General features: G+C 32.6%; 1 protein-coding gene across 10 annotated transcripts in view; it reads left to right on the forward strand.

The window, feature by feature from the left end:
* The window catches only part of LOC145252764 (uncharacterized), a 282722-nt gene that overhangs the window by 199974 nt on the left and 56595 nt on the right, over window positions 1-26153 (forward strand). For 6 of the 10 annotated variants that reach the window (XM_080112659.1, XM_080112661.1, XM_080112662.1 and 3 more), the window contains 2 exons: window positions 8334-8570; window positions 24373-24522. In XM_080112659.1, coding sequence (XP_079968785.1) covers window positions 8334-8570; window positions 24373-24522 — 387 coding nt within the window. The remainder of the gene's footprint in view (window positions 1-8333; window positions 8571-24372; window positions 24523-26153) is intronic. The other 4 variants (XM_080112664.1, XM_080112666.1, XM_080112668.1 and 1 more) reach the window with 1 other exon arrangement.

Consider the following 26153-nt stretch of genomic DNA (forward strand, 5'->3'; position numbering starts at 1 on the left):
CAAAGGTCAAAAACCTAAGTGTTAGATAGATTCCGACCCTTGCCAGAAACATTGCTTATGAAATGTGAGGACTAAGACAAAGTAAGGGAGCAAAAGTTATGAGGCTGCCAAAAAGAAACCTAAGGCCCAATTTCTGCGCTCCTTAAATTTTGTGTTTACTGTTCAATGATATATGGGGACACTTTGGTGGGCCTCTCATCAGTAGTAGGTGTGATCTTTAATGGGCTTTCACACTCACCAGACCACACTCCCATGCCTGATTTTAATCATGATACAGGTTATCTCAAAAACCATCTCCAGATGATTTGTGAAATGAAGATCACCATCGCAGTCATAATTTTAGGAAAGTAGAAAGTGGGTTTTTAGTTTCGGAAGCTTTGTAAATCTCGCTCTCCTTATTTTGACTTGTAGTCCTCACATTCTGAGTGATGTTTCTGATAAAGAGAGAACAATTGCTGTTTTTTGAGGGTCAGAATCTATTTTATACTTGTCATTGGCTGGTTTTTGACCATGTAGTATTGTTTTTTTTTTTTTTTTTTTTTTACTTGGGAGTCGCCACATTTCAAAGCCCGAAAGCCACTCAGGGATAAGGGTTAACGAATGTAAGATAGTGGTGTAGATTGGGTAGAATTTGAATTATTTAAGGAGACGACTCACAAGAACTTGTTTATATTGGACTTGAAGGCTACCATATTGTAATCGGCCAGGAAGCAGGCAAGTGGAACAGAGTACCACAGGCGGGCAGTTCTAGGAAAAGAGCTTTGTTCATGGAATCTGTGTTTAGATTTTTTTTTTTTTTTTTTTCCTTTGTGGGGATGAGGAAATATCAAATATTTTCCACCACACTCTTTCTTCACCTCATATCATTTCTCCTCCCTGGATTATTTTTTTCACTTTGCCATATAAAAAAAGCTTTCTGTTTAACTAGCAAGACTATCGGCATTGCCTGGGGCAAAAATACCTTAGTTATATTGAATTTTCTTTTTATCTCTCTCTCTCTCTCTCTCTCTCTCTCTCTCTCTAGCCGTCTCTCTTTCAGTTCTAAATCCCGTCTTTCTCCTTCACCCAGCCCATTCCTTTCTACTTATGTGCACATGCACACAACTCTCATTTATATGATAAATCCCTCAAGCAATGAATCAGTATTTTCTTTCCAAATTAGTACATAACATTGACCCCCCCCCCCCCATGAAACCTGACCTAGCTGACCTTCGGAGGATGAATAAATTTTTTAAAACTTTAGATGTTATTCATTCAGGATAATGCTGATTAAAAATATACTAATGTGATAGTGTAAGATGTAATGTGTGTCTTTATTTAGTAGTTTTTTACTTTTAGTTAGAGACACACATATGCAAACGCACAGACAACTGTACTTTATATAATAGACTAGCAGGGTTACCCAGCGTTGCCTGGGGCCATATAAAAAAAAGAAAAATGAAGCTTTTGAATACACCTGCTGTTCTTAGGATATAAAAAAAACTTTTTTCTGACTATATATCACTTTTTATCCTGAGCAAATCCAAATAGATTATTTTGGATAAAATAGTATAACAAAACATTAATGTTGCTGTTCCTGGGCAATGTGGCCTTTTAAGATACTTGCTCTATCAAAGATATTGAGCACTTTTATTACTATATATGACTTACCAGATATGATAGTATACTCTTACAACCTCCAATAATACTGCATAGATTTTCTGGTATAAAACTGTATAACAAAACACAGTGGCATTGTTTTTTCCCAGACTACACGGCCTTTAAACATACCTGCGCTACCCAGGATATTGAGCACTTTGGATTGACTAACTTATACTCCTTACCATATATGATAATGTGCTATTTTGACTCACAGGTAACACCCAGCTTTGCTCAAAAGGTAGAGCTACGAAAGCAAATAGAAGTGAAATTATGTGTAACATCTTTGTATTAAAATTTCTATCTCTTCCTCTCTATCTCTCCAGCCTCCTCTGTATCTTTCTCTCTTTCTCCTTTTACTGTCCTTCCCCATAACCCTTTCTTTATCCTTTGGCCAACTCTTTCCTCTCTCTTGTTTTCTTGTGCTGAAAAAAAAATCTAATTAGGATATTGGAGCCACCCGCTTTTCAATGTAATACTGTCATCTCATATTTATTGCTCCTGGGCAATGTCGAATAGAATAAAGCAATGACATTCTTTAATCCAGATAATTCTTTTCCCTCCACCTGCTTGCATGAAGAGAAATTATGTTAATAATGAAAATAGTCCAAGAGATAACTCAGTATATCGTAATTCATATTTATTGATTGCATACAACACTTAGTTGAATAAAAAAAATTGTTACTGTTACTCAATTTTTTTAGCGCTTTCATTCAGTCTCCAAAGATGATGGATACCTCCTGTAAAGATAGTTACGCATGTTATTCTGAGGCAAGAGTTGAACAATCTCAACCCACACCTCCTGAATTGGCACTGCTTGAGTTCAGTGGCAATAAGTCTAGGACGGCTGGAGACCATGCTAAGATAAGCAGAGAGCAAATATAGCACTTGGAATTCTCAAATGGTTACCCATTTTAGTATTGACCAGGCTCAACATTGCTTAATTTCTGTGCTTAAACGGGAACTGGTGTGTCCACGTGATTATACCATATATTACAAATATAATAGTTAATATAATATTAATAGATTTTATTGCTGCCTGGCAACACAGAGTAGAACAAACCCAAATGTTATTAAGTAATGTTAGTTGTTAGTAAGGAGGGTTTAATAGCATTGCCAAAAGTACAGTTCTAATAAAGGCATATAGAGAATTATTCACAATTCCATATACAGGGTGTCCCAAAATTATCTGACACATTGTAGGTAAAATAAATAAATAAATAACAATTAAATAAATAAAATATTTTATTTTTTAAATGTTTATAGAATACCATTTAATTTTAATTAGGTCAATATTCATTTATATCTTAATTTATGCAATTTTTTTTAAGGAAATGTTCTCTGAATCATTTGATTTTTTTGTGTGGTGATATTTATTGGCCCACAAGATCGCCTGTGATTTTTTTTTTTTTCTTGTGGGGATATTTGAAGTCAAAAGTATTACCACCACCACTACCACTCTTGATCTCTTGAAGAATTAAAACGAGCTATTCATTCTTAAATTGCTACTATTCCACTCAAAATAATCCATCGAGTTAATGAAACATTTTGTGGACGTCTACAATCGTGTATTAACAACAATCTGCAACATTTGGCCGATTTAATATTTAAGACTGTGTGAAATAAAATGGCATTCTACATACATTAAAAAAAATAAAAAAATAGTTTCTTTATTTGTTATTTTTGACCAACAAATGTGTCAGATCATTTTGGGACATCCTGTATTAAATATTTCATTTTGTGACCTTGAAAATAATCTAATTAATAAACGCACACAGACACACACAATATATATATATTCTTTTCTGTCTCCGTGTGGGTTAAAAAAATACTAGCCTGGGTATCTGGCGTTGCTCGGTTGTTTGTAGGTGTGTGTTGAGCCAAAAAAAAAAAAAATAATAACTTGTAATAGGTAGGCAGGCAAGCAGGCTCGAACCCGTGATGCGAAGGTGTAAAAGAAAGTGGTGTGTGTAAGAGGTGTTGGTTGAGTTATAAATATAGGGAAAAAAAGAAGGAAAATTGCAAACGAGGGGGGTAAGGTTAGTAGTAGTAAGCAGACTCGAAGCGTGCCAAAGGAAAAGGAGGTGAAAAAAAAAAAAAAAACTAAAAAAACGTCTTATCGATGCGGCCACCATGATTGTGACGTCACGGGCAGTCAAAATAACGTCTTTTATGTGACATTGATGCGAGGTATGAATGACTTGCAAAAATGTCACCGAAAAAAATGTTTTTAGCCAATTTTTTTTATATTTGTCATCTGAATGGTTGAGCTTCAAAAGGATACTGATCTCTTTAAATCCGTCGCCTCTGTTGAAAGTTTTAGGCAGACATACAAACTTACATACATGCATTTAAACAGACAGGTGAGATTTATATAATAAACTAACTGGGGTGCCCAGCATTGCCCGTGTGTTTGGAGGTGTAAAAGAAAGGGGAAAAAAAAGTTTTGGTAGGAAGGTAGGCTCGAACCTGAAGCCTTGCCGCGAAGGTGGAAAAGAAAGGGGGAAAAAAACTGGCATCTTACCCGCTCGACTACGACGGGAGAGGAATGAATTCTGTTTTGATTTAACGATTAAAAAGTTAAACAGACAGGTGCGTGAATTTAATGAGGTCAAACATCATGCCATAGAGGGAATGAAATCACGCACTTAACTTTTGCTGTGAGGCAGTTTTTTGGTTTTGTTTCACCAACTTTGGCTGCGCTGTAGTTTTTTTTGGGGAGAAAATCCAGCTCCTCATAAAAAGGGGAGTTAGCAATTGTCTGATATAAGGAATTTCCCCCGCATTGATCAAACCTCATTACTTTTCTGAACGAGTGCCAGGGAGTTTAAGTTACGGATTCAGTTTCGCTTTTATCCTGAAAAGCTAAACAAACACGTGTAGATCAAGAAAATATTGCGAAAATATCATGTAAAAGTCGTTCAAATAAAAGATAGATACGACCTCCCTTCGTAAATCATAGATATTATAATTTAGTATATAAAAAGTTTTAAGAATGAGTGACCATCTCGAGTGCCCCCCCCCCCCGGAAAAAAGCCTTTGCCGGACATACACAAAAATGCACACACACACACACACACACATTTTGAGGTGTGTGTGGTTTTTGGTAAATCAAAACAAAAGAATAATAAAAAATCATTGCCTGGGTGTTTATGTCGAGGGGGGGAGAGAGTTTAAAAAAAAGTTTTGGTAAGTAAGCAGGAAGGATCGAACCCGAAGCCTTGATGCGAAATTGGAAAATAAAGTGTAAAAATAAACGTGTGACGTTAACCAATTGGCCACCAAGAAATAGTAACGGAAACATGTTTGAATTAATTTCAGTATTAAGAATTGGCAGGTGCCTGTACTTAATGACTTAATGAGGTCAACTTTCACTGCGGGCCAGTTTCTCCCCCCCCCCAAAAGACGTTGTGGGGGGAAACCAGCTCCCCATAAAAAGGGGATTGTCCAAATTGAATAGCAATTGTCTGATATAAGGAGAAAGTCCGGATTGATCAAAGCTGATTGCTTTTGGATGTGTTAAGCTTAGTTTCGATTTTATACGAAAAAGCCGAATCAACACGCGGCGATCCAAAATTGGGGAATATTTAGCTTTTCAAAGTCGGGCAAATTAAATAGACAGGTGACCCCCGTCGTTAACTTGTAGATATTATGATTTACACGTGATATAAAAAGTTTTAAGAATGAGCAAGCCGAGCGAGAACCAAGCGGAAAAAGCCTTTTGCGAACATACATACATACATACATACACATTTTTGCTGTTATATTTATAGATAGATAAAAAATGATGCAATAGAAATAATAGTAACAGATAGGATAATTTGAAAAAAAATTTTTTATAGACTGTTGGAAACAAGTCATGCACCATCCATTATGACTTTGTAATCTCTATAGCTACAGAAAAAACAGTGATATGAGACAAGAGAGAGAGAGAGAGAGTAGCAACCTTAGTTGAAGTCAGTGTCCCTAATGATTAAACAGAGCTGAGGAAGAAGAAAACTAAATACCAAGGTCTTATCTCTCTCCCCCCCCCCTTCTTTCACTTGGAAGGTCTCCACTTATCAAGACCCGGAGATCACTAAAGGATAAAGTTGAAGTATTAGGTAGATAGTACGACAACAAGATCAGTCATGATGGAACTTGGATAAAACTAGATTATCTAAGAAGATGGCTCAATAGGAATTTATTCACATTAATCTGGAAGACGATCACGTTATAGTCAGCAGCGAACCAGACAAACGGTATTGTATTTCACAGACGGACAGCTCTAGGAAAGAAACTCTGCTCATGGAATGTTCATTTAATTTTGGGCACAGATACAGTGAGGAAAATTATTGGTGGTTTTAGCTAGGTGAGTGTTGTGAACGTTTCACGGGGATGTACGGCATAAAAAGAAAGCGGAATCTTAGGAAGAGTTCAATAATTCCAGTAATCATAGGGCTAATGTGAAAGAACTTGAAGGAGTACATGGTGAATATACTCTGTGAATCAAGTGCAAGAGAGGTCTAAACAACGGCATTTAAAAGGGATGCTCAGAATCCTTAAAAGGATCTCTTAATTGGAGGTTTTTCTTTTTTTTTGGTTTTTTTTTCAAATAGCAGATAAATGTCTGAACTCCATTAGGATGCTGCATCCTCAACAGAAACAAACAGAAAAAAAATGGTTTATGTATTATTTTTGTAGTAAACAAATACCTGGTAACTGAATTGATTATTTAATTTTTTTGTGTGTTGAGACTAAAATCTAATTTAAAAAAAAAAAAAAAAAAAAAAAACTTTTCTCACATTTAAGCCCTGGTAAACTAATACAGTAATATTATCTACTCCAGTTTATGGTTCACCTGAACTTATCGTCTCGAATATCTCAGAGGTCTCCTTTCTGCCTGTGTTTGTGAGAAAGAGTGGAAAAAGCTGTATAGGCCAATGTTATTTTAAATGTTCACACGCAATATTGTATGCAGGGCTGCAATTTAAAAACGTAAGCATTTTACAAAATTGATACGATAGCCACTTCCAGCGCTTCTATTAAATCTTAAAACCAGAAAAACATAAACAAAAAGTTTATGTATATATATTTATCTATTTGTTTAAAAAACCTGTACAGAAGATCAGAAAATCGTTGGCACCGTCGGTTTCAAGCCCAACATAAGGGGAACCTGTTAATGGTAAATAATATTAGGCTCTCGTCAGCCATTGCTTTCTTTTCTTATATATATATATTTGAAGAGCATACACATAGAAACAATAGTGTATTGTGATTGAAGGTTTCTTGAATTGTGTTTATCACGGTCTGATGAATGCAAGATAACAAACTGCTTTTCACCATGCATTGTTTTGAGGAACAAACCAAGTCGCACGTCAATCGACGTTTCATCTTTACTGTAAGACTTTTTGTAGATGAATTTTTTTTTTCTTCAATTCATTCATTCAGAAGAAGTCTTACACTAAAGACGAAACGTTGATGGATATGTGACTTGATTTGTTTATTTTTTTTTTTTTTTATCTGTCTCTCATCGAAATTCCATTTCCATTATTCTCATCATATATATATATATATATATATATATATATATATATATATATAGTGGTCTCATAGTTTAAAAGATGTCTGATAAAAGCGATAGAGCATTTTTTATAGTTAAAACCCAGCAATTTTTTTTTGCTTGGATGGCCTCTCCAGCTTGAAACCTATGATACCATGTTGTTCTGAACTTCTGTTTATATATATATATATATATATATATATATATATATATATATATATATATATATCTGATAAAGATACTATCTTTAACAAAACAAACCTATCAGGATATAAAAGCTCTACATGAGGAAGCGATATATATATATATATATATATATATATAAAGTTCTATGTACTTTTTATTCATCTTTTAGTTCAATATATATATATATATATATATATATATATATATAGCATGTATCACAAATTAGAAAAAACATCAAAGTAGGGCTTAGATGAGCTAATAGTTATTAAACGCTTACAGTATCTTTTTTGTATCATATCTTTCTAGAATGAAATAAGAACAAGTTAGTTTCTTCTAATTCCAAGATGACCAGATGGATGAAATCAAATTATCCCAGGCAGACGCAGCAATGTATTTTAAATGTTTAGCTAAACTAATAAATATTAGCTCATGTAAGACCTACAATTAAGCACTTCAATGTTTTTTTTTTTTTTTTTTTCTAACTTGTAATACATAACAATATATATAATATATGATTTAAATACTTTATCAAGTCATATTCTAAATAAAGAGTATACACAGATAGTATAATTGTTTACAGCTGTTTATAGGCAATGTTTATTTTTAAGTCATTCAGCAAAGCATAAAAATTACATAGATCCATCTGTGTCACTTCAAAGTAATATAAATTTTATATGGACCCGTCTCTACATAGACTTTTTAGATATAGTATCAGAATCATTTTTTTTTTGTATCATACCCATACATCTACCTCCCCACATAATCGCACATCTAAAATATATACATCCTCATATAAACATGTTAACATGCCTTTTATCCTGTATGTTTATTTCCGAAAAAAAAAAAAAAGAATCTCTCTGGTTTTTCCAAGTGAATCATGCCACATAATGTTAATGTGATAATGCGAGGTGATGGTGTGTCTGTCTGTCCATCCGAGCATAAAATCCCTATTTCTCCTGTCACTCAGTGCTCCACCGACATAGTGTCCAACGGAGAGCCGCGTCTCCCACTGGGGGTAGACAGTCGGGACCAACCGCAGGAGTCGCCCTTCCTGTGGATCACAAAATCCGTGCGAGAACAGCAGCCTTACGCCGACCTTAAGGACCTTATGGACTGGTGGGAGTGGGAAAACTTACAGTCGTTGTACTTTAGACACATCAATTCACGGCACACACTTCAGTTCACTGCCATGCTTCGGCCACAGGTTGGTGAACAAAACTTTACCATTTATGTGTCAATCAGCATTTGTTTAAAAAAAAAAAAAAAAAAGAAATTAAAACTTATGTGAAACTCAAAATAACTAAAGAAAGTTTGGTAAAATTTTATTCTTTGCCCAGATACTGTCAACAGAAAGGAAAAAAAAAAAAAAAAAAAAAAAATGAGATTCTATCTATTGATATTATTTATATAGTTATCTACAAACACATTTTACCAACTCTATGGTTCATGAGTGTGGCTGACTATACCCAAGCTTGATCCCACTGTGATATGAAGCCTCAGCTGAAATTACGTGCTAGTTTATTGCCTTGAAGTTATGTCTAGTTTTTGTTATTTTTCTAGCAATAGTTCAATTCAGTATGAGTTACTCCCCCTGGGAATTTTAGGAAGAATTGTCTCTTACAACTGAATAGTCACCCTGCATTTTAGGAACATGTACAGAGACACAGATATATAAATACAAACACATACACATATATTCATTGTTTATGTATTTACTAATATAGATAAATGGTTATTTAGATTTTGCCGGGTGTTTCCACGACAAAACTCACACGAACAGCTAATAGAATCTCATTTTTATTCTTTTGTTGAGAGCGTATGGGCAAAGGGTCAAATTTGACCAAAAGTTTTGAATGGAAAAAAATCCTTTTTCTTATGTCTTTAATAAATGAATATTTTAGACGACTGCACCCTTTTTTGTTAACATTTTTGTGGTTACTAGATAGTTTGAGAGATTTGTTTTCACCTTTTTACACCTGCCCCTACCACCCCACCACTTGCCTCACCTGGTGTTTCCTTATTTTTGTTCACTTCCCTTGTTTTTCTTCCTCTTTCATTCCTTTCATCATTTTCATTTCATTCCTTCAGTTTGCATTCCACCTTTTTTCTTTCTTTTTCTTTCTTGTTAACCATAAATTTATTAATCTTTTTTTTTTCTTTGTTTTTCAATTCTTGTTTGCAGATTTCTTTTGTTTTATTGGCATTTTTTCATGTAAATTTTAGAAGAAATAAAAAATGAAGAACAAAAGAAAAAAGAAATGAAGAAAAAAAAAAATTGAAGGGAAAAAGAAAAGTGAAAAAAAAAATGAAGAAAAAAAAATGATTATTAATCCTGCTTATTTTTGGGGTGTTTGTTCGGAATAATAACGAAAATCAAAAGAATTGAATTTCAATCAAAAATCTATTGTATTTACTTAATTGTCATGTTGAGATTAGTAAAAAAAATTGTGAAAAATGATAAAGTAGAAAATAATTTAATGAAATTTGCTTTCAAAGCAAATTGCTAGTTTTACTTGAATAAACAGAATAGTTCTTATGATAGCAGGGGAGGTAACTGCATCAAGTAAAGGAATTTTAAAATAACAATGGCGGATCGTGAAAATAAATTATGTCATAATGTAATAATGTTATTAATTTTGACATGACAATTGAACAGATAACATTGCTTTTAGTTGAAATTCAATTTTCCCATTGTCGTTATTATTCCGAATAAACACCATTTTTTGTTTGTCTATTTGCATACGTTTTTAAAAATCTTTCTATTTTCTTTTTTTTTTTATTATTACATTCACTCATCTCGTCATCATAATTATAGTGTCTGCTTTATTTAGTTGATGTGTATGTCCTAACAATGTGCGTCTTTTGTCTTGGTTCTGTGCTTGTGCTAATAATACTGCCTTTGGAAGAACATAAGTCTACGTCTTTAATATAAATATTAATTATTATATTAAAATGCTGGATTAACTACAACTTTGAGAGAATCCTTTTAAAAAAAAATATTGCTCTGTATTTTTTCGAAATAACTTATTGTGCATAAGATCGTTGTATACAATGCTTTATTAAAAAAAAAAAAAGAAAAACAGGTGCTTATGCATTTTGGCAAAGACATTAAAGAAAAACAAAGATAAGGAAAATCTTTATGATGTTCATGCCCGTTATGGAATGAAGTTCTCATTAAAAAAAAAATCGCTTCATTTGATCAAGTAGTTTGAAGTTTTTCGAAACACATGAAGTTGTAATAATTTGATTAATAAACTTCGAAATGATTTTTTGAAAGAAAAATAAGAACAGAAAGACAAAAGGAATACCTAAAATTCTTCAAAACTGTAAAAAAAATAATGCGAAAGTTTTGAGATATATTTATTTGTTTTTATTTTTTATTTTTTTGCATCATTCATTTATATCGGCCATATTTTTTAAATTTAATATAAAATGTTTTCCCACCATTTTATGTGCCTGACTGCAATTGCTATAAACTTACTGCTATTTTTATTTGTTATTTTAAATTTAGTTATTTTTTAATATCAAATTATATAAAATTATCTGGTCGGAGTTCACATGTTAGATCAAATTAGCATTACTTTTTACAAATTAATACTAATGTTTTCTTTTTTATCTTGCAGCATGTTTTTATGCTAAAAACAAAGCATAACTCGCTATATTTTTTCTGAAAATAATTAATCCAGCAAAAAAGATTATTACAATGGAAATAATTTTAAATAATTACACAAAAAACTCAAAATGTAAGAGTAATAACTGATAATTTTATGGTAAAAATGAATTATCTCCCTTTACATGTTGAGTCTCCCACCTCTTTTTGCAACTTACATATGTATATATTTTTGATGCAAGTCTAGAATTCAGCCTAATTAAAAAAACATAAATAAAGAAAAATCTTTATGATGCATGTACCCGTTACAGAACAAAAATGTCATTTTCCAAAAATCACGTAAATTAATAAAATTTTTTTTTTTTTTTTAACTAGGAAAATCAAATTTTATGAAACCGCGAGAACGTTTTTATCTGCCATATTTAATAAATGAAGGGAGACAACTTAATTCGAACTTCCAAAATTTTCAAATAAGCCTTGTAATGGATATGATAAACTATTAATCGGTAAAAATCGTTAAAAAATTTATTCTTTCTCTCTCTTTAATTAATGTATGTGATTTTTGGAATACAACATTTTCGTTCTGTGAATCGTATGTACAACATAAAGATTTTTCTGTATTTTTGTTTTTTAAAGTAGATTAAACTCTGTCTGGACTTGCATCTTTTTTATATATTTTAAAATTTAAATTAAAATGATATCACTGTTTATGCTGGGTAGATATAGCCTGTAGCTTTTATATAAGTTGTTTTGAAACAGTGTGGAATGGTACATTTTTAGGATCTCTGAACAGTTAATGTGAGCCCAAAGCTATATTAGAAGTAGTATCTAACAAAAATTAACAAAATAAATGTAAAAAAAAAAAAAAAAAAAAAAATCTTGTAAGCATAAATTTATTTATGTAAGATGCAGTTTTTATTTCAGAGTAAATATCAAAAATTTAATTGCAATACTAACTGTTAAAAAATGTCATAGCTATTCAATTTTAAATTCGTTGACTAAAAAAAAAACAAAGCATTAAATTTAAGCTTTTTTCACTCAATAATATTTTAAATATTTATAATAATTATTCAGAGAATATTACGAATTTCATACAAAAACACCTTTTAAAATCAGATTGTTTCCAAAAATATTTTCATGGTATGCAAAATATAAAAAAAACATTTAATGGCCGACAGAATCATTAAAATTACAATTAATAAAAATAACTTTATATGATAATATGTTTGAAGATTTTTTTTTATCTTTTTACAAATGAAAATGATTTTTTTCCTTTGTTCCAAGTGAGAAATACATTAGAGTTTTTGTATGTAAGTTTTCCTGCTTTTTCAAAAACAGTTCATTTTTTTTATTTTTTTTTTATGAAATTAAAAAGACATTACCATACAAAACACACATAGAAAAAAATGGTCTTTCCTGTTTTGCTTTGTAGTTTTGAATCTAATTTTTTATTTTTAGTCTCGATTAACATGTTTTATATTTATCTTTTTTCTGCTTATAGTTAGATTATAACTGCTAATTTCCAGTAGACCATGTATAAATTCAGCACCCCCAATTATACTAGTACTTGCAAGGAATGTTAAATTGAAATTGTCCAATCTGCAAAGATGCTGATTAACCTCATCTTGCTAAGGTTAACAATTCCAACTTTACCCATGTTAAAATGCATTGTTTCAAAATCAAATCATTTCATTGCGTCGATTAAAACTGATTCTAAATACAAAAGGTAATTCCCAAAGTAAAGCCTATTTTTTTTTCTTTTTTACTCAAAAAGTTAAAGAGCTATAAAGACAGGAGTGGTACCATTAAAGCAAGGACCATTTTCGTGTTCCAGAATTTATTTTTCTACAGAGCCACCACCATTCTCAATGCATTCTTGCCAGCAATGAATGATGGCTGTGCAAGGGCGTCTGGAACACACTTTGTTATTTGAGGTTGGTTTAAAAAGTAAAACCTTCATATTCATTTTATATGGCTAGTTACCTTTAATGCATCCAAAACCAAACTCCTATCCTTACATCATCAACGCTCTGATCCCCATCTGGCATCAATTGTGATGGATGGCTCTCGTCTGGGTGAGGCCCCGTGTTTTGACAAGCTTCTGGGTTTGACCTTTACTCCTGATCTGAAATGGAACACGTACATCAAGTCTGTTGCCAAGGTCGCTGGAAAGATGGTGGGATCCTTCTACCACTCCAGAAGATATCTCACTACTGATGCAATTCTCTATCTATATAAAAGCCAAGTACATCCAAGGATGGAATACTGTTGCCATATCTGGGCAGGAGCTGCTAAAAACAGTCTTTCCTGCTTTGACAGAGTACAAAATAGACTTCGTGGCTTAGTGGGGGATGCCCTTTTCTCTACCCTGCAACCTCTCTCCCACAGAAGAGACGTTGTGAGCCTATCCTTGTTTTATCATTATTTCCATGGCAGGTGCTCGTCTGAACTCCAATCTCTGGTCCCCCCTCGCCAATCTTTCACGAAAAACACCCGTCTAGCTGAATCCACTGTGAAAAATTTTCCCCACTCTATATCTGTGCCTAAATCAAAGCGTGGATTCCATGAACAAAGCTTCTTTCTTAGAACTGCACGCCTGTGGAACTCTGTTCTGTCTGCCTGCTTCCCACCGGATTACAACTTAGATGTCTTCAAGTCCAACGTTAACAAATTCCTAATGAACCGCCCCCTTAAGTAAACACTTCATCAAATCTCCACACTAACGTAATGTACTTGCAATAACCCTTATCCCTGAGTGGCTTCCGGGCCTTGATAAGTGATGATCACCGTGTAAAAAAAAAAAAAAAGAAAAAAAAAAAGAACAGGAGACTTAGTTAGTTTGGTTACATATGAAAGAATGGATGAGAGCTCTTGGGTTAGTAGATGTAGAACAGTTGAGGTAGCAGTATCAGTCGGTAGGGTGAAGACCAAATAAAACATGGGAGGAAATTATAAGGATGGATTTCAGAGAAAGAGAAATAAAGACCTGGCCAGAGATAGGTTAGTTTGGAAGTTAATTTCTAAAAGCCATGAACTACACATACCAGCACGTAAAAACGGATGTTAAACTAACAATGATGGATGGAATAAACAAAATTTTGATTTTTAGTTTTGAGAAAACGTGAATGCTGTCTGATATAGTGTGGGGCTAAACTCGTTCCTTTCAACTTGATTGAGATGCTGAATTTATGCATGGTGTGAAAATTTCTAGATATCTGCTCAAGAGATTAAAAAAAAAATGATGTAGAGATTATTTTCTGTCTGAAGTATTTCTACTTTGAAATCTTGTTTTATATGTATTTTAATATTATTAATGTTATTATTGATCTGGATTATATGTAACTATGTCCGGATAATTATTAATGCTTATTTTATTTATTATTTTTTTTTTTAATTTTCTTGGGATACTTTTTTGCTTATGTCTACTTACCTTTGTATTTGGTGCTTACTTTTATTGAGACTAAAATAAAATATGGCTATTCAAAATAAAATCTCAGTGATGAATATTAGTGTACACAATAAATTACGGAAAATTATCAAGTAAAGTTTTAATCTCTCATAGAAAGGGCATGTGTGTATACAGTTAAAAACTACAAAACAAACATCCACAAAGTTGATATAATCTTGATCGGCGTTGCTCTGGATGAATAATATCTACAAAATAAAAAAGATTTATTCTTTGTGGGTTCAAGAATAGTTCTTATGATAGCAGGGGAGATAACTGCATGAAGTAAGGGAATTTAAAAATAACACTGGCAGATCACTGGATCGTGAAAATAAATTATGTAGTAATAATTAGGTTTCATTGGAGAGGGGTTCAGCTATTTCCAATGTTATCTAAAGGAGAGGTGAATATTTAACATTTTTCAGTTGAATTGGAATCGGTAAAAGTGAAAGAGGGGGTAAAGGGAGATAGAACAGTAAAGAAATAGGTTTAATCAGGTTTTTGCCCCTGGCAACAACAGATAGCTCTGCAAGTAAAAAATAAAATTAATTTACTATTCAAAGTCTCTGAACGACAAGACCATGTGACGTCTTCACATAAGAAGGGAGATAATCTATGCCATGCTGGCTGGATACAAATGTTGGTTGAAGTTTGTGGACTTAAAATGAATAGTGATTACCTTTTGATTTTTCAGTAAAATTCTACTTGCTAATTTTCCATAATTTTGAATGTACACTAATATTTTTCATTAGTAAGTATGTCTCTAAGTTTTCCTGTTATACTATTTTGTACTGTCATATTTCAATTGAGTCTCAGTATAAAAAAGCAGCTTTTATTTTTTTTTTAATATTTTATTTTTCATGCGTAAGTCTTTATGAACTTTTTTTCTTTAAGTTTACACCTTTGTCTTGATTGGATGTTCTTGCATTGTTAATAATAACTCTGGTGCTTTTTTTTCTTTGCTTTTCATTTATGTTCAGATGTTATCAAGCAACATTAAACAAATTTTTTTTTTTTTTTTTAAATAAATTTTTTAAAATTTTATATATATATATATATATATATATATATATATATATATATATATATATATATACACACAGACAGATTTAAGAATAATTTAATTTTGAGCTAAATACTAAGAGGACATGGAAAGAAACCATTAGGCAAAGACCATAAAGAATGGTAAATGGACCCTGTTAATCCCACAATCGTGACCACCAGAAACTTAGTATCCTGGGTCTCCAAAATCAACACAGATTAGACCATTCCAGTAATGATCCGGGCACCTGTTAATTTTATGATGGGAGTTAAGTTCTGTGTAGTTCTAAGGGAGGTCTACCCTCCCAGGATTTGCCTTCTCTCTTTGAGAAGGGGTTAATTTATTGCTAATCGCTTGAGGTGCTCTCACCATGGAACGCTGACGAGGCGGCAGGTCAGAGTTCTTCTCCTCTGGGTCTCTAAATTCTCAACCCCACTTTCCAACCCTGGTGCCTTGCAGTAAGAGAGAACTAAACAGCGTGAAATCTCTTGTTGAAGACGATAAATCTGAGTAGTAAGCCAGTGAATCGTGTTATAATAAAATTGTAGTTTTCTGTAAGAAAAAAAACGATTCAACATAGCAGAGAAAAGTATTGCGAAAATTGGAAATGAAGCAACGCTATTGTTTTGCTCTTATTTTGAAATTAGTGGCAGACAGAGAAAAGCTGAAATAATTTATTTACAGATTGCGTTTAATGAATTTTTATTGAAACAATTAATGGAAATAATTAAATAATAATAATTAAAAGTAATGAATTCGTACGGTTGAGCAAAAAACAGAGGATAAAGCCACTTGATGTAAGGAGCTAAAAAATACACACACACACACACAAATAGGAAACACTTTAAAGTCAAAAATTAATGTTATATGGATGGATTCAATTCAAGAATAGTCTCTAGGGATTATTTTGATAAATATTATTTTTGAAATAATTTCACAGACAAAAATCGGTAGGGGGGGTTAAGGTTATGGTCCAGTGTGAATGCTAAACCTATTTAAGATCACATGTACTGATGAAATAATCAAACCTAGAAAACAGAAATGCTTCCTCCTTTGTCAACAGAAACATCGCTCATGAAATGTGAAGACTAAAGAACAAAATGGGGTAAGCGAGAGTTACCAAAAGTAAACACAAGATCTACTTTCTACTCTTTTGCTTATCCAATGAAAAATGGGGAATCTCAGGAAATGTATGAAACTAAAGAAAATTATTGGGTTCGATAGAATAGAATCGATTAAAAGTTTGGCTTTTTTTATTTATTTATTTTTCAAAGAACACAGATAAATTCTGTAATTTTCAGGCAGACTGAAATATGCAATGTTACATGGGTCAACAGTTGATAATCTGACTGCCTTTTCTTCTTTATATACGAGATGTATATTCAAGCATACAAGTGGTAGGTTTTATTGTAAACTAATAGACCAAAAGTTCAGTTCTTGTTGAAACTGATTACTTCACTCAAATTTTATGTAACTTGTACGTTTTTTTTTTTTTGTTTTTTTTTGTCTATTTTAGTAAATTCGTTGATCGTTTGCTACTAAAATAAGGTGTAAAAAAAACAATCGGTTAAATGTTTGATAAAAGTCCAAGTCTGGAAAAAATAAAGGTAGATATGGATGATAGCATTAGTTTCAGACAACTCACTCATGTTTTTAATTGATAACACGTCTAGCAAGAAACTAAATTTGCATTAAATTATTAAAACAAACAAACAAAAAAAAGTGAAGCATTTTAAAAATTTACTTTTAATTTTTTTTTTTTTTTTTTTTTTGCAATATGGTCACATCTGAACATTTGATTGCTTTGTTGTTAACTGATTTAGAAACTGTATTAACAACACCATCTCCTTTCCTTTTCTTTTTTCCTTCTTTTCTTTCTATAAAAGTTATTAAAAAAAGCTTTTCAAATCTATTATTGATATTATAGAGAGTGATCGCCCCTTCAAAAAAAAAAAAAAAAAAATGTTTCTTACGAAATTAATAAATCCACAATCCTTTCTGCAATCTGACAATATTTGGCGCAAATAAACGTCAGTCTATATTTGAGCTATCCACCAAGTTTCACTTCTGAATATCGAACAGTCTTTGTATTATTTGAATTATTCAACTACTGTTCTCATCTTGAGTGTCATTCATACAACATTTCGGCTGATGTATTTTCTGACTTTCTTCAGATGTATCTTGTCGAATTCAGGGAGTCTGTCCGGAATTTTGAACAGAACCCTTTATTGAATCCACAGAGGTAGCATTCTCTCGTTCTCTCAGCCATGACCAAATACAAGTCTTAAGTACTTCGCAATTGTATTCTTAGTATTGCCCAGACTGAGGATTGAACCTTTAACCTCCAAAAATGTGTCACTTAGTATTTTATCCATTACGAATATTATATGCAAAATTTTCAATAACTCGAACATGTTCCTCTTTAGGTGCTGCCCTGATTTTGGCTGCGATGACCCCCTTTCAATTCAAGAATAGTCTCTAGGGATTATTTTGATAAATATTATTTTTGAAATAATTTCACAGACAAAAATCGGTAGGGGGGGATTAAGGTTATGGTTCAGTGTGAATGCTAAACCTATTTAAGATCACATGTACGGATGAAATAATCACCAAAGTGTCCTCCATACCATTGAATGGTGATAAAAGACTGTTCACAACAAAAACTCGTTTAGCTAACACCACTGTCAATAGTTTCCCTTTCTCTCTCTCTCTCTCTACCTAAAACTAGGAACCACTTGTGAATTTAATATCCTCTTGACTGGTTCAAACCCACCTAAGGTAAATGTTGTACAACAAGTACAAACAATCTAAAATCAAACAAACCTTCCATGAGAAAAGTTTCTTTTTCTACAACTGCCTGTGGAACACAATACCGTTGGGCTGCTTCCCAGCAGACATGGTTGTTTTCAAGTCCAATGTAAACAAATTCTTGTTGAACCGCCCTCTTAAATCAAATTCTGCCCAATCATTACAGTTTTATTTTGCCGTTCACCTGATATTCATTAACCCTTATCCTTGAACTAGCCTGAGTACCTGGCGTTGCCCGGGTGTTTGTAGGTGTGTGTTGAGCAAAAAAAAAAAAAAAAAAAAGTGGTAATAGACAGGCAGGCAGGGAAGCAGGCTCTAACTCATACCACGAAGAAGCAAAAAAGTGAAGAAAAAAAAAGTGACGTGTTTGCTGTTGCATTTATCGCCAAACTGGAATTGATGTAGCTTTAAATTAAGGCTAGAGAAGCGAAAAGAGATGATGACTTTCGAAAATATCAGCGAAAAAAGCGACCCCTCTCTGTAGAAAAGTGCCCAGTTTAGGGTGAAGGAATTAATGTTTTAGCCAATTTTTCGATATTTGTCGTCCGAAGGGACGAGCTTCAAAATGACACTGATCTCGTGAAAATCCATCGCCTCTGTCGAAAGTTTTAGGCAGACATACAAACATACATACATGTATTTAAACAGACAGGTGAGATTTATATAATAGACCAGCAGGGATGGCTGGCGTTGCCCGAGTGTTTGTAGATGTGTGTGTTGGGGGGGGTAGATCAAAACAAAAATAAGTGAAGTAATAACACTGTTTAAATATTAAAAAAACGAACAAAAAAAAAAAGGTTTTGGGAGGGAGGTAGGTTCGAACCCGAAGCCTTGAGGTTTAAGTCTGACGACATAGCATGACACCACGAAGGCAGAGACTTGAGAATGGTCGAAAATAAGTGTTTAAAAACCCAGGTGGTTTTCCAGGTCAAATATCATGCCGTAGCAGTAGCAGAGAAAACGAATTCACAGCACAAATTTTGTAAGATAAAAGTCGCTGAAATAAAAGATATTTACGATGTTTCGTAAATCTTAGATATTATCATCTTGGTAGCATATAAAAAGTTATAAGAATGAGCGACCAACCAGAGAACCACCCCTCCAAAAGCCTTTGCTAGACATATAGAAAAAATGCACACACACACTGGCTTTTATATATATACACTAGCGGGGGTTGCCCGGGTGTTTGGAGGTGTGTTGTTGGGGGGGGGGTAGATTAAAACATGGCCGGGTGCTTGGAGGTGTAAAAGAAAAAAAAAGTTTTAGTAGGAAGATAGGCTTGAATCCTTGACGTGAAGGTGGAAATGAAAGGGGGGGGAAAGCCAGACACCTAACCATCTCGGCCACGAGGGAAGAGGAATTGGTAAGCGTGTTAACGTTTATAAAGTGAAATTGACAGGTGCGAGAAAGTCGCATGATGTTTGACCTTTAAACATGATGTAAGCAATGGCTGTTCAGCAGTTAAGATTTTGTGTGGGACAGTTTTTACCAAACTTTGGGGAAGAAAAAGCAGCTCCCCCAATTAGCTATTAGGGGAGTGTCTCCAAATGAAAGCGTCTGATATGACGGTGAAAAGCTGACATTGACCAAACGTTTACATCGCTTTCTAGAGACCACCGGCTGTGGGCCGGGAAGGTGGCTATTCAAATCTAGTTTTGCTTTTTTTATATCGAAAAACGAAAGCAACACACGGCAATCCAAAAATGTGGAATATTTAGCTTTTCAAAGTCGGGCAAATCAAATAGACAGGCGATCCCCATTAACTTGTAGATATTATCATTTAGATGTGATATAAAAAGTTTTAAGAATGAGGGCGCCGAGTAAGCAGCCTCCCGGAAAAAAGCTTTTTGCGGACATACATAAAAAGTGTACATACATACACACACACACATTTTGCCTTTTATATATATAGATGGCCTTTGGATCATGATAAATGTTGACATCTTAGTTTTTAAAAAAAATATCTATGAGTGAAACTTGAACAAGTACAGAAATCGATTGAAGTTTATTTGTACCAAATGATTGGATTGCAGAAAGAATTGTGAATTTTATGATTCGATGGATGGCGTTTTTTAAGGGTGGGTGGGTATCGTGTCTGTATATATAAATTAGTCAACTAGTAAGTAATTGTAAGTGTAAAGTATAGAATGTTGCCTAAGTAGATATTTATATCTTATGTGTAGTCTTTTGGTAGTAGTATGTCCACCATTTTTAATTCGAGCACATCTGTAGACGTCTTTGTAAACGCTGTGAAATGTTCCTGCAAAGTTTTTGCAGTTCTTAGTGACGCATTTGAGATGTGAATGTGGAAACCATTATTTTTCATAATCATTTTCACTTCATATTTATTTTCATTTGCAATTTCATTCAAAAACCATTTTTTATCCATTAGAACATTTTTGTTTTTCTCTAAGTATTTTTTTATAGAAAATTAAAAAGCTTTTTGGGTTTCTTTCCTTTTTTTTTTTTTTTTTTAATATTTTTATAGACTACACATTTGCATATTTTAAATTGTATTGATTTATTTTATAAATTTTAACTAATTTTATATACTTTTTATTTTTATGTTATTTTTATGTGTTTTATTTTATAGATATATTTTTTTATTTCATAGATATTTTTTATTTTTTATTTCATAGATATTTTTTATTTTTTTTATTTCATAGATATTTTTTATTTTTTTTATTTCATAGATATTTTTTATTTTTTTTATTTCATAGATATATTTTATTTTTTTATTTCATAGATATTTTTTATTTTTTATTTCATAGATATTTTTTATTTTTTTCATTTCATAGATATTTTTTAATTTTTTATTTCATAGATATTTTTTATTTTTTTCATTTCATAGATATTTTTTATTTTTTTCATTTCATAGATATTTTTTATTTTTTTCATTTCATAGATATTTTTTATTTTTTTCATTTCATAGATATTTTTTATTTTTTTCATTTCATAGATATTTTTTATTTTTTTATTTCATAGATATTTTTTATTTTTTTATTTCATAGATATTTTTTATTTTTTTATTTCATAGATATTTTTTATTTTTTATTTCATAGATATTTTTTATTTTTTTATTTCATAGATATTTTTTATTTTTTTATTTCATAGATATTTTTTATTTTTTTCATTTCATAGATATTTTTTATTTTTTTCATTTCATAGATATTTTTTATTTTTTTCATTTCATAGATATATTTTATTTTTTTATTTCATAGATATTTTTTATTTTTTTTATAGATATTTTTGTTTTATTTTTAGCTTATGTATATTTTGGTTTATTTTTAGTATTTTATTTTTGATGTGTTTTGGGTGGTGCAGTTCTGTCAAACCATAATCTATCATCAGTGCCTTATGGTGGTTAAGAAAACTTATTTCTGTATGTACTTTTTTTTTTTTTTAATACAGAAATGCAAATTTATTTTCTTAGTTGGCTGCAGTGAACAGTGGTAAAGGTTCTGCATTTTTAAGATCCAATTTTTTCTTATATTATTTACACTCTCCATTTTGGTTGTTGGTGTTGTTACTACGTTGCAGGTGTTTTGCCCTCTGACCTTGTGTCAAACCCTGGGACTGTCATGGAGGTTCTTTTTTTTTCTTTTCTTTTTTTTTCCTTTTCTTTTTTTTTCTTTTCTTTTTTTTCCTTTTCTTTTTTTTTCCTTTTCTTTTTTTTTCCTTTTCTTTTTTTTTTCTTTTCTTTTTTTTTCTTTTCTTTTTTTTTTCTTTTCTTTTTTTTTTTCTTTTTTTTTTTTTTTTTTTTTTACACATTTTCACCTAAAATGAGGCATATTGCCAGGGATATAAGCGGCTATTATTTGGGATTGTGTCTCACAGGGTACTGAGGGGAGTTGAGCAGCAAAATGTCTGTTCACATTACATTCAAACTTCTGCATGTTAGTACAGTTAGGATAGTTGGAAACAGAAAGGGAATTCCAAAGTCCAACAAACCAGAAGAGGAAACTATTAAACTAGACGGCTATCCGGCATCTAGGGACCTCAATTGTATGGGGCGGGCTTTTGCTGCTTGTTGAGAAAAAGACTGATTCCTGTCAGGTCACTAGAACCTTCTTTATTTTTTTCATTGCTATTTAGCTGAATTTTATTATTCTTTCTTCCTCTCTTTATCTTTGTTTTCCTGTATTTTCCCTTTTCCTCTTCCCGTCTTGTCTTGTGTCTCTTGTAACATCACAGGAACAAGCAAACAAACAAAGGAAAGAAACAAAAATCCGACTGAGCATTTTTTTTTTTTTTAAATGCAAATGAAATGCATTTATTCGTGGTTCTTCCAAAACAATGCATTTCATTATTTTTCCAAAAGTCTTTTCGCGCACATATGCACTTTTTAAGTCTCTGTCTCATCTGATGCTGGCGCTAGCCATTGCTTTTCCACTCTTGTTACATGTCCATCTTTCCCAGCATGCACTTAGCTTCTCTCATCGACCACGTGGTGTATTTTTCTCTACTTGTGATGCAAGCACATGCACACTTGCCAATTTGCATACGTGCTTTAACGGTCGCTGCTGCAACTAATATTTTTGCTAGCCAGCTACCCTTCGGCTGTTGCTGCTGATTTTCTCATGCGCACTGTTACATTCTACATATATATATGTATATCATACAATGCTGGTCTAAGGACATTGGTCTTTACATTAATGTGGAGAAGACAAAGTTTATGACTTTCGATGCGGACGGGGAGATCATAGCTCTTGATGGAACAACAGTGAAAAAAAGTCACAGGGTTTATGTTCCTAGGCAATAACATAGTTTCCACGGAGAGAGATATTGAAATTCGCATCTCAAATATGTGGGATGCATTGGATAAGCTGCGGTCAGTATGAACTTCAAAGCTAACTGGCAAATTTCTTCAGACCAGTGGTGGAGTCTGTCCTTGTTTATGGTGGTACAATCAGGACATTCACCAAAAGATTGGAAAGTCGGCAGGTACACTCATATGCTACAGCCAATGTTAAATATATCTTGGCAAGATCATCCCATGAAGCAGCAACTTTAGGGCAACTTACCTGCTATATCTACTACTATCAGAGAGCGATGTCTACGATTTGGCATTCACTGGCAGAGGAGCAAACAAGAGCTGGTGAGAAATGTATTGTTGACTCCACAGCACAGGCGCACGACGACCTAGATTCACATACATCCAGCAAATTGCACATGGTGCCAGGGTTGCAGGATCAGTCAATCATTTTGGAAGATGTTGAAGTTCGATTTTTAAGAATGCTGGGCATCGGAATTCAGACTTTTTAATCTCTGAAGAATCAACAGTTTATATATATATTGGAAGTCTTTAAAATAAGGAGTCGGATACTTATCCTAAGAATTAGCGAAAGTAAAAACCAGATTAAAATGCTAAGAGGTTTACAAAACTTGCTTTGGTGCTACCAGATTAGGCTGTCTGAAGATATTGGCTTCCTGAGATGAAATGTACCTAACATTGATGCTTTGTGTTTTTTACTTTCTTTTGCAAAACTTTAATTTTGTTTCTGCAAAATCAAAAACAAAAACCCACCGCGTGCCACTGTTCTTTACAGCAATCACATCCTAATCATGGTCGCTTATTTCTCTGTTTCTTCATGCTAGCATCACAGTTTAGCTTAAAGATAGTAAAAAACTTGAAACATGAAATCTTTTACAAAAATAACTGGATTCAGCATCAAATAATTTTTTAAAATATTGATATGCTGTGACACAAGCAATAAAAATGGTATATTGCTGCAGCTGCCTTGTGTATTGAAATTATCGAATTCATAAGAAATTAATTATGAAAATTAAAAAAAAAAATCTTTGCTAGTGATAACTGATTCTTTGAATCGTCTTTAGAATCTTGTCGGTATAATTTTCGTTCATCAAGGCATTTCTTGATAGCGATGACAAAATGCACCAGTCGGAACACTGCAAAATGAAAGATTATAATTTTGTTTTCAAATTACATTTTATTTTATAATTTGAATTTTTTTTTTTTTTTTTTTAATTTATATAATTTATTTTATTTTATTTTATTAATTTTGTCATTAATCTATTGATATCAACTTCTTGTTAATTAACTTTTCTTTTTTTTTTTTCTCTCTCTCTCTCCGATCCAGGATGAAACCGATTCTGGTTACAGGTCTGGTCCAATCCCAGAAGAAATCCTCCCCCCGAAAAAGCCTAGTCAAGAAACTCTCAATAGAGAAGACCTCAAGCGTAAATTACAGGAATATAACAACAATGTTCCATTTGCCAACCTAGCTATGGTGAGTACCCTTCCCCATATATATGTTCAGAATAACCTGGATCCTTTTCAAAAAATTAATTTTGACAATTTATTTTTCCTCTTGTTTACAAGCTGCCTGCTTGTTTTTGCCAGCTTTCTCCAATATGCAGTCAATTTATGATGGTTCTGCTTCTTTGTTTTGTGTTTTGATTGATGGCACCATTGGAGCACAGGGCGGAGCAAGTGCTAATATGATTGAAAAAGTTAGGAGGGAATGGAGTGAGTTAGTTCAGGGAACTCTTATCACAACAGAATATTCTTATCATTGTTTTGACTCTCGAGTATATATCCGACACAGTTAGACACAGTTAATCAACTGAGAACCACATCACTCTATATAAAAGCATATAAGATATCAACGGATACACACTCGAGAGTCAAAACAATGAAAAGGCTATTCTGTTGTCCTAGTCCTAATCATTACAAACCAAGAGATCATTATCAGTGTTGATCAAGAGAAGTCTATCAGGCATGTATATGCAGTGTGATGATGTATGAAAGTGAGGGTTGAGGACATCTGTTGCATGGAGAGAAATTCGATGAATGTGTAATGTGAGTTTTAAAGACAGGTGTATATCTGACGACTGCCGAGAAATAAATGTATACAGTATAGGAAAAAGTGTATGGGATAGGGGACGTTGATGGTATGGTCATTTTGAAAGACTGGATGACAGTTCTTCAGTTAGATGTAGAACAGTTGCGGTAGCAGGGTCAGTTGATAGGGAACAACAAAAGAAAACATGGGAGGAAATAAAAATAGACTTTTTTTTTAAAACCCCAAACAAGGCATGTGGCCACATGGCTGTGTGGGGCTAGTAATTTGAATCATTTCTACAGGGGACTATGTGGGGAGTTGAGTGGCAAGATATCTGTTGGCATTACATTTAAACTTCTGCGTGTTGGTAAAGTCAGGGAAGCAAGAAACAGGGAGCGGATTCCAAAGTCTACACTTGAGAGAAAGAAGGATAAATGAAAACATGGCCAGGAAGTCAATTTATAAAAGTCATCCAACTATACCAGCATGTAAAAATGGATGTTAAACAAAATATTATTGCTCTCGTTTTCTCCAAGTGCTTTTATAAAAAAACTTTTCACCCGGGGAACATGTTACTACAGGATTGTTTCCCTGTGGGTTACAACATGGTTATCTTCAAATAGGTCAATAAATACCTGTCATAAACTGTTCACATTAATCATCAAATTGTAGTCAATCAATTATTTTCAGTGTTCATATAAACTAACCTATCTCTGACCAGGTCTTTATTTATCCCTCCTTCTCTTTCTAGACCTTGCAATTCTCTTCTTGTTTCTTGTCATTATTCAAGGAAAACATGTGAAAGGAAGTAATCTGCAAGTGATTCATGTACAAAATAAAATTTATTAAATATTGGAAAATATTAAGGAGCTCAAATACAAAATCTTTTTTTCCAAAATAAATCGAGTTGGCATGAAAAAAAAAAAAAAAATCAATAAATCAGTTCAGTCAATGTACTCTTTATTGCTTTTTATCATAATCGGGTAATCTTTCAGTAATTTTAAATTGGAACTGTACTGAACTACTATTGATTACTATTTCCTGTTAATTTCAGCGTTATGTGACCAGTAGTTTTA

The sequence above is a fragment of the Euprymna scolopes genome, chromosome 29, assembly GCF_053919585.1.
Source record: "Euprymna scolopes isolate OS-2025 chromosome 29, ASM5391958v1, whole genome shotgun sequence".
Taxonomy (NCBI): domain Eukaryota; kingdom Metazoa; phylum Mollusca; class Cephalopoda; order Sepiida; family Sepiolidae; genus Euprymna; species Euprymna scolopes.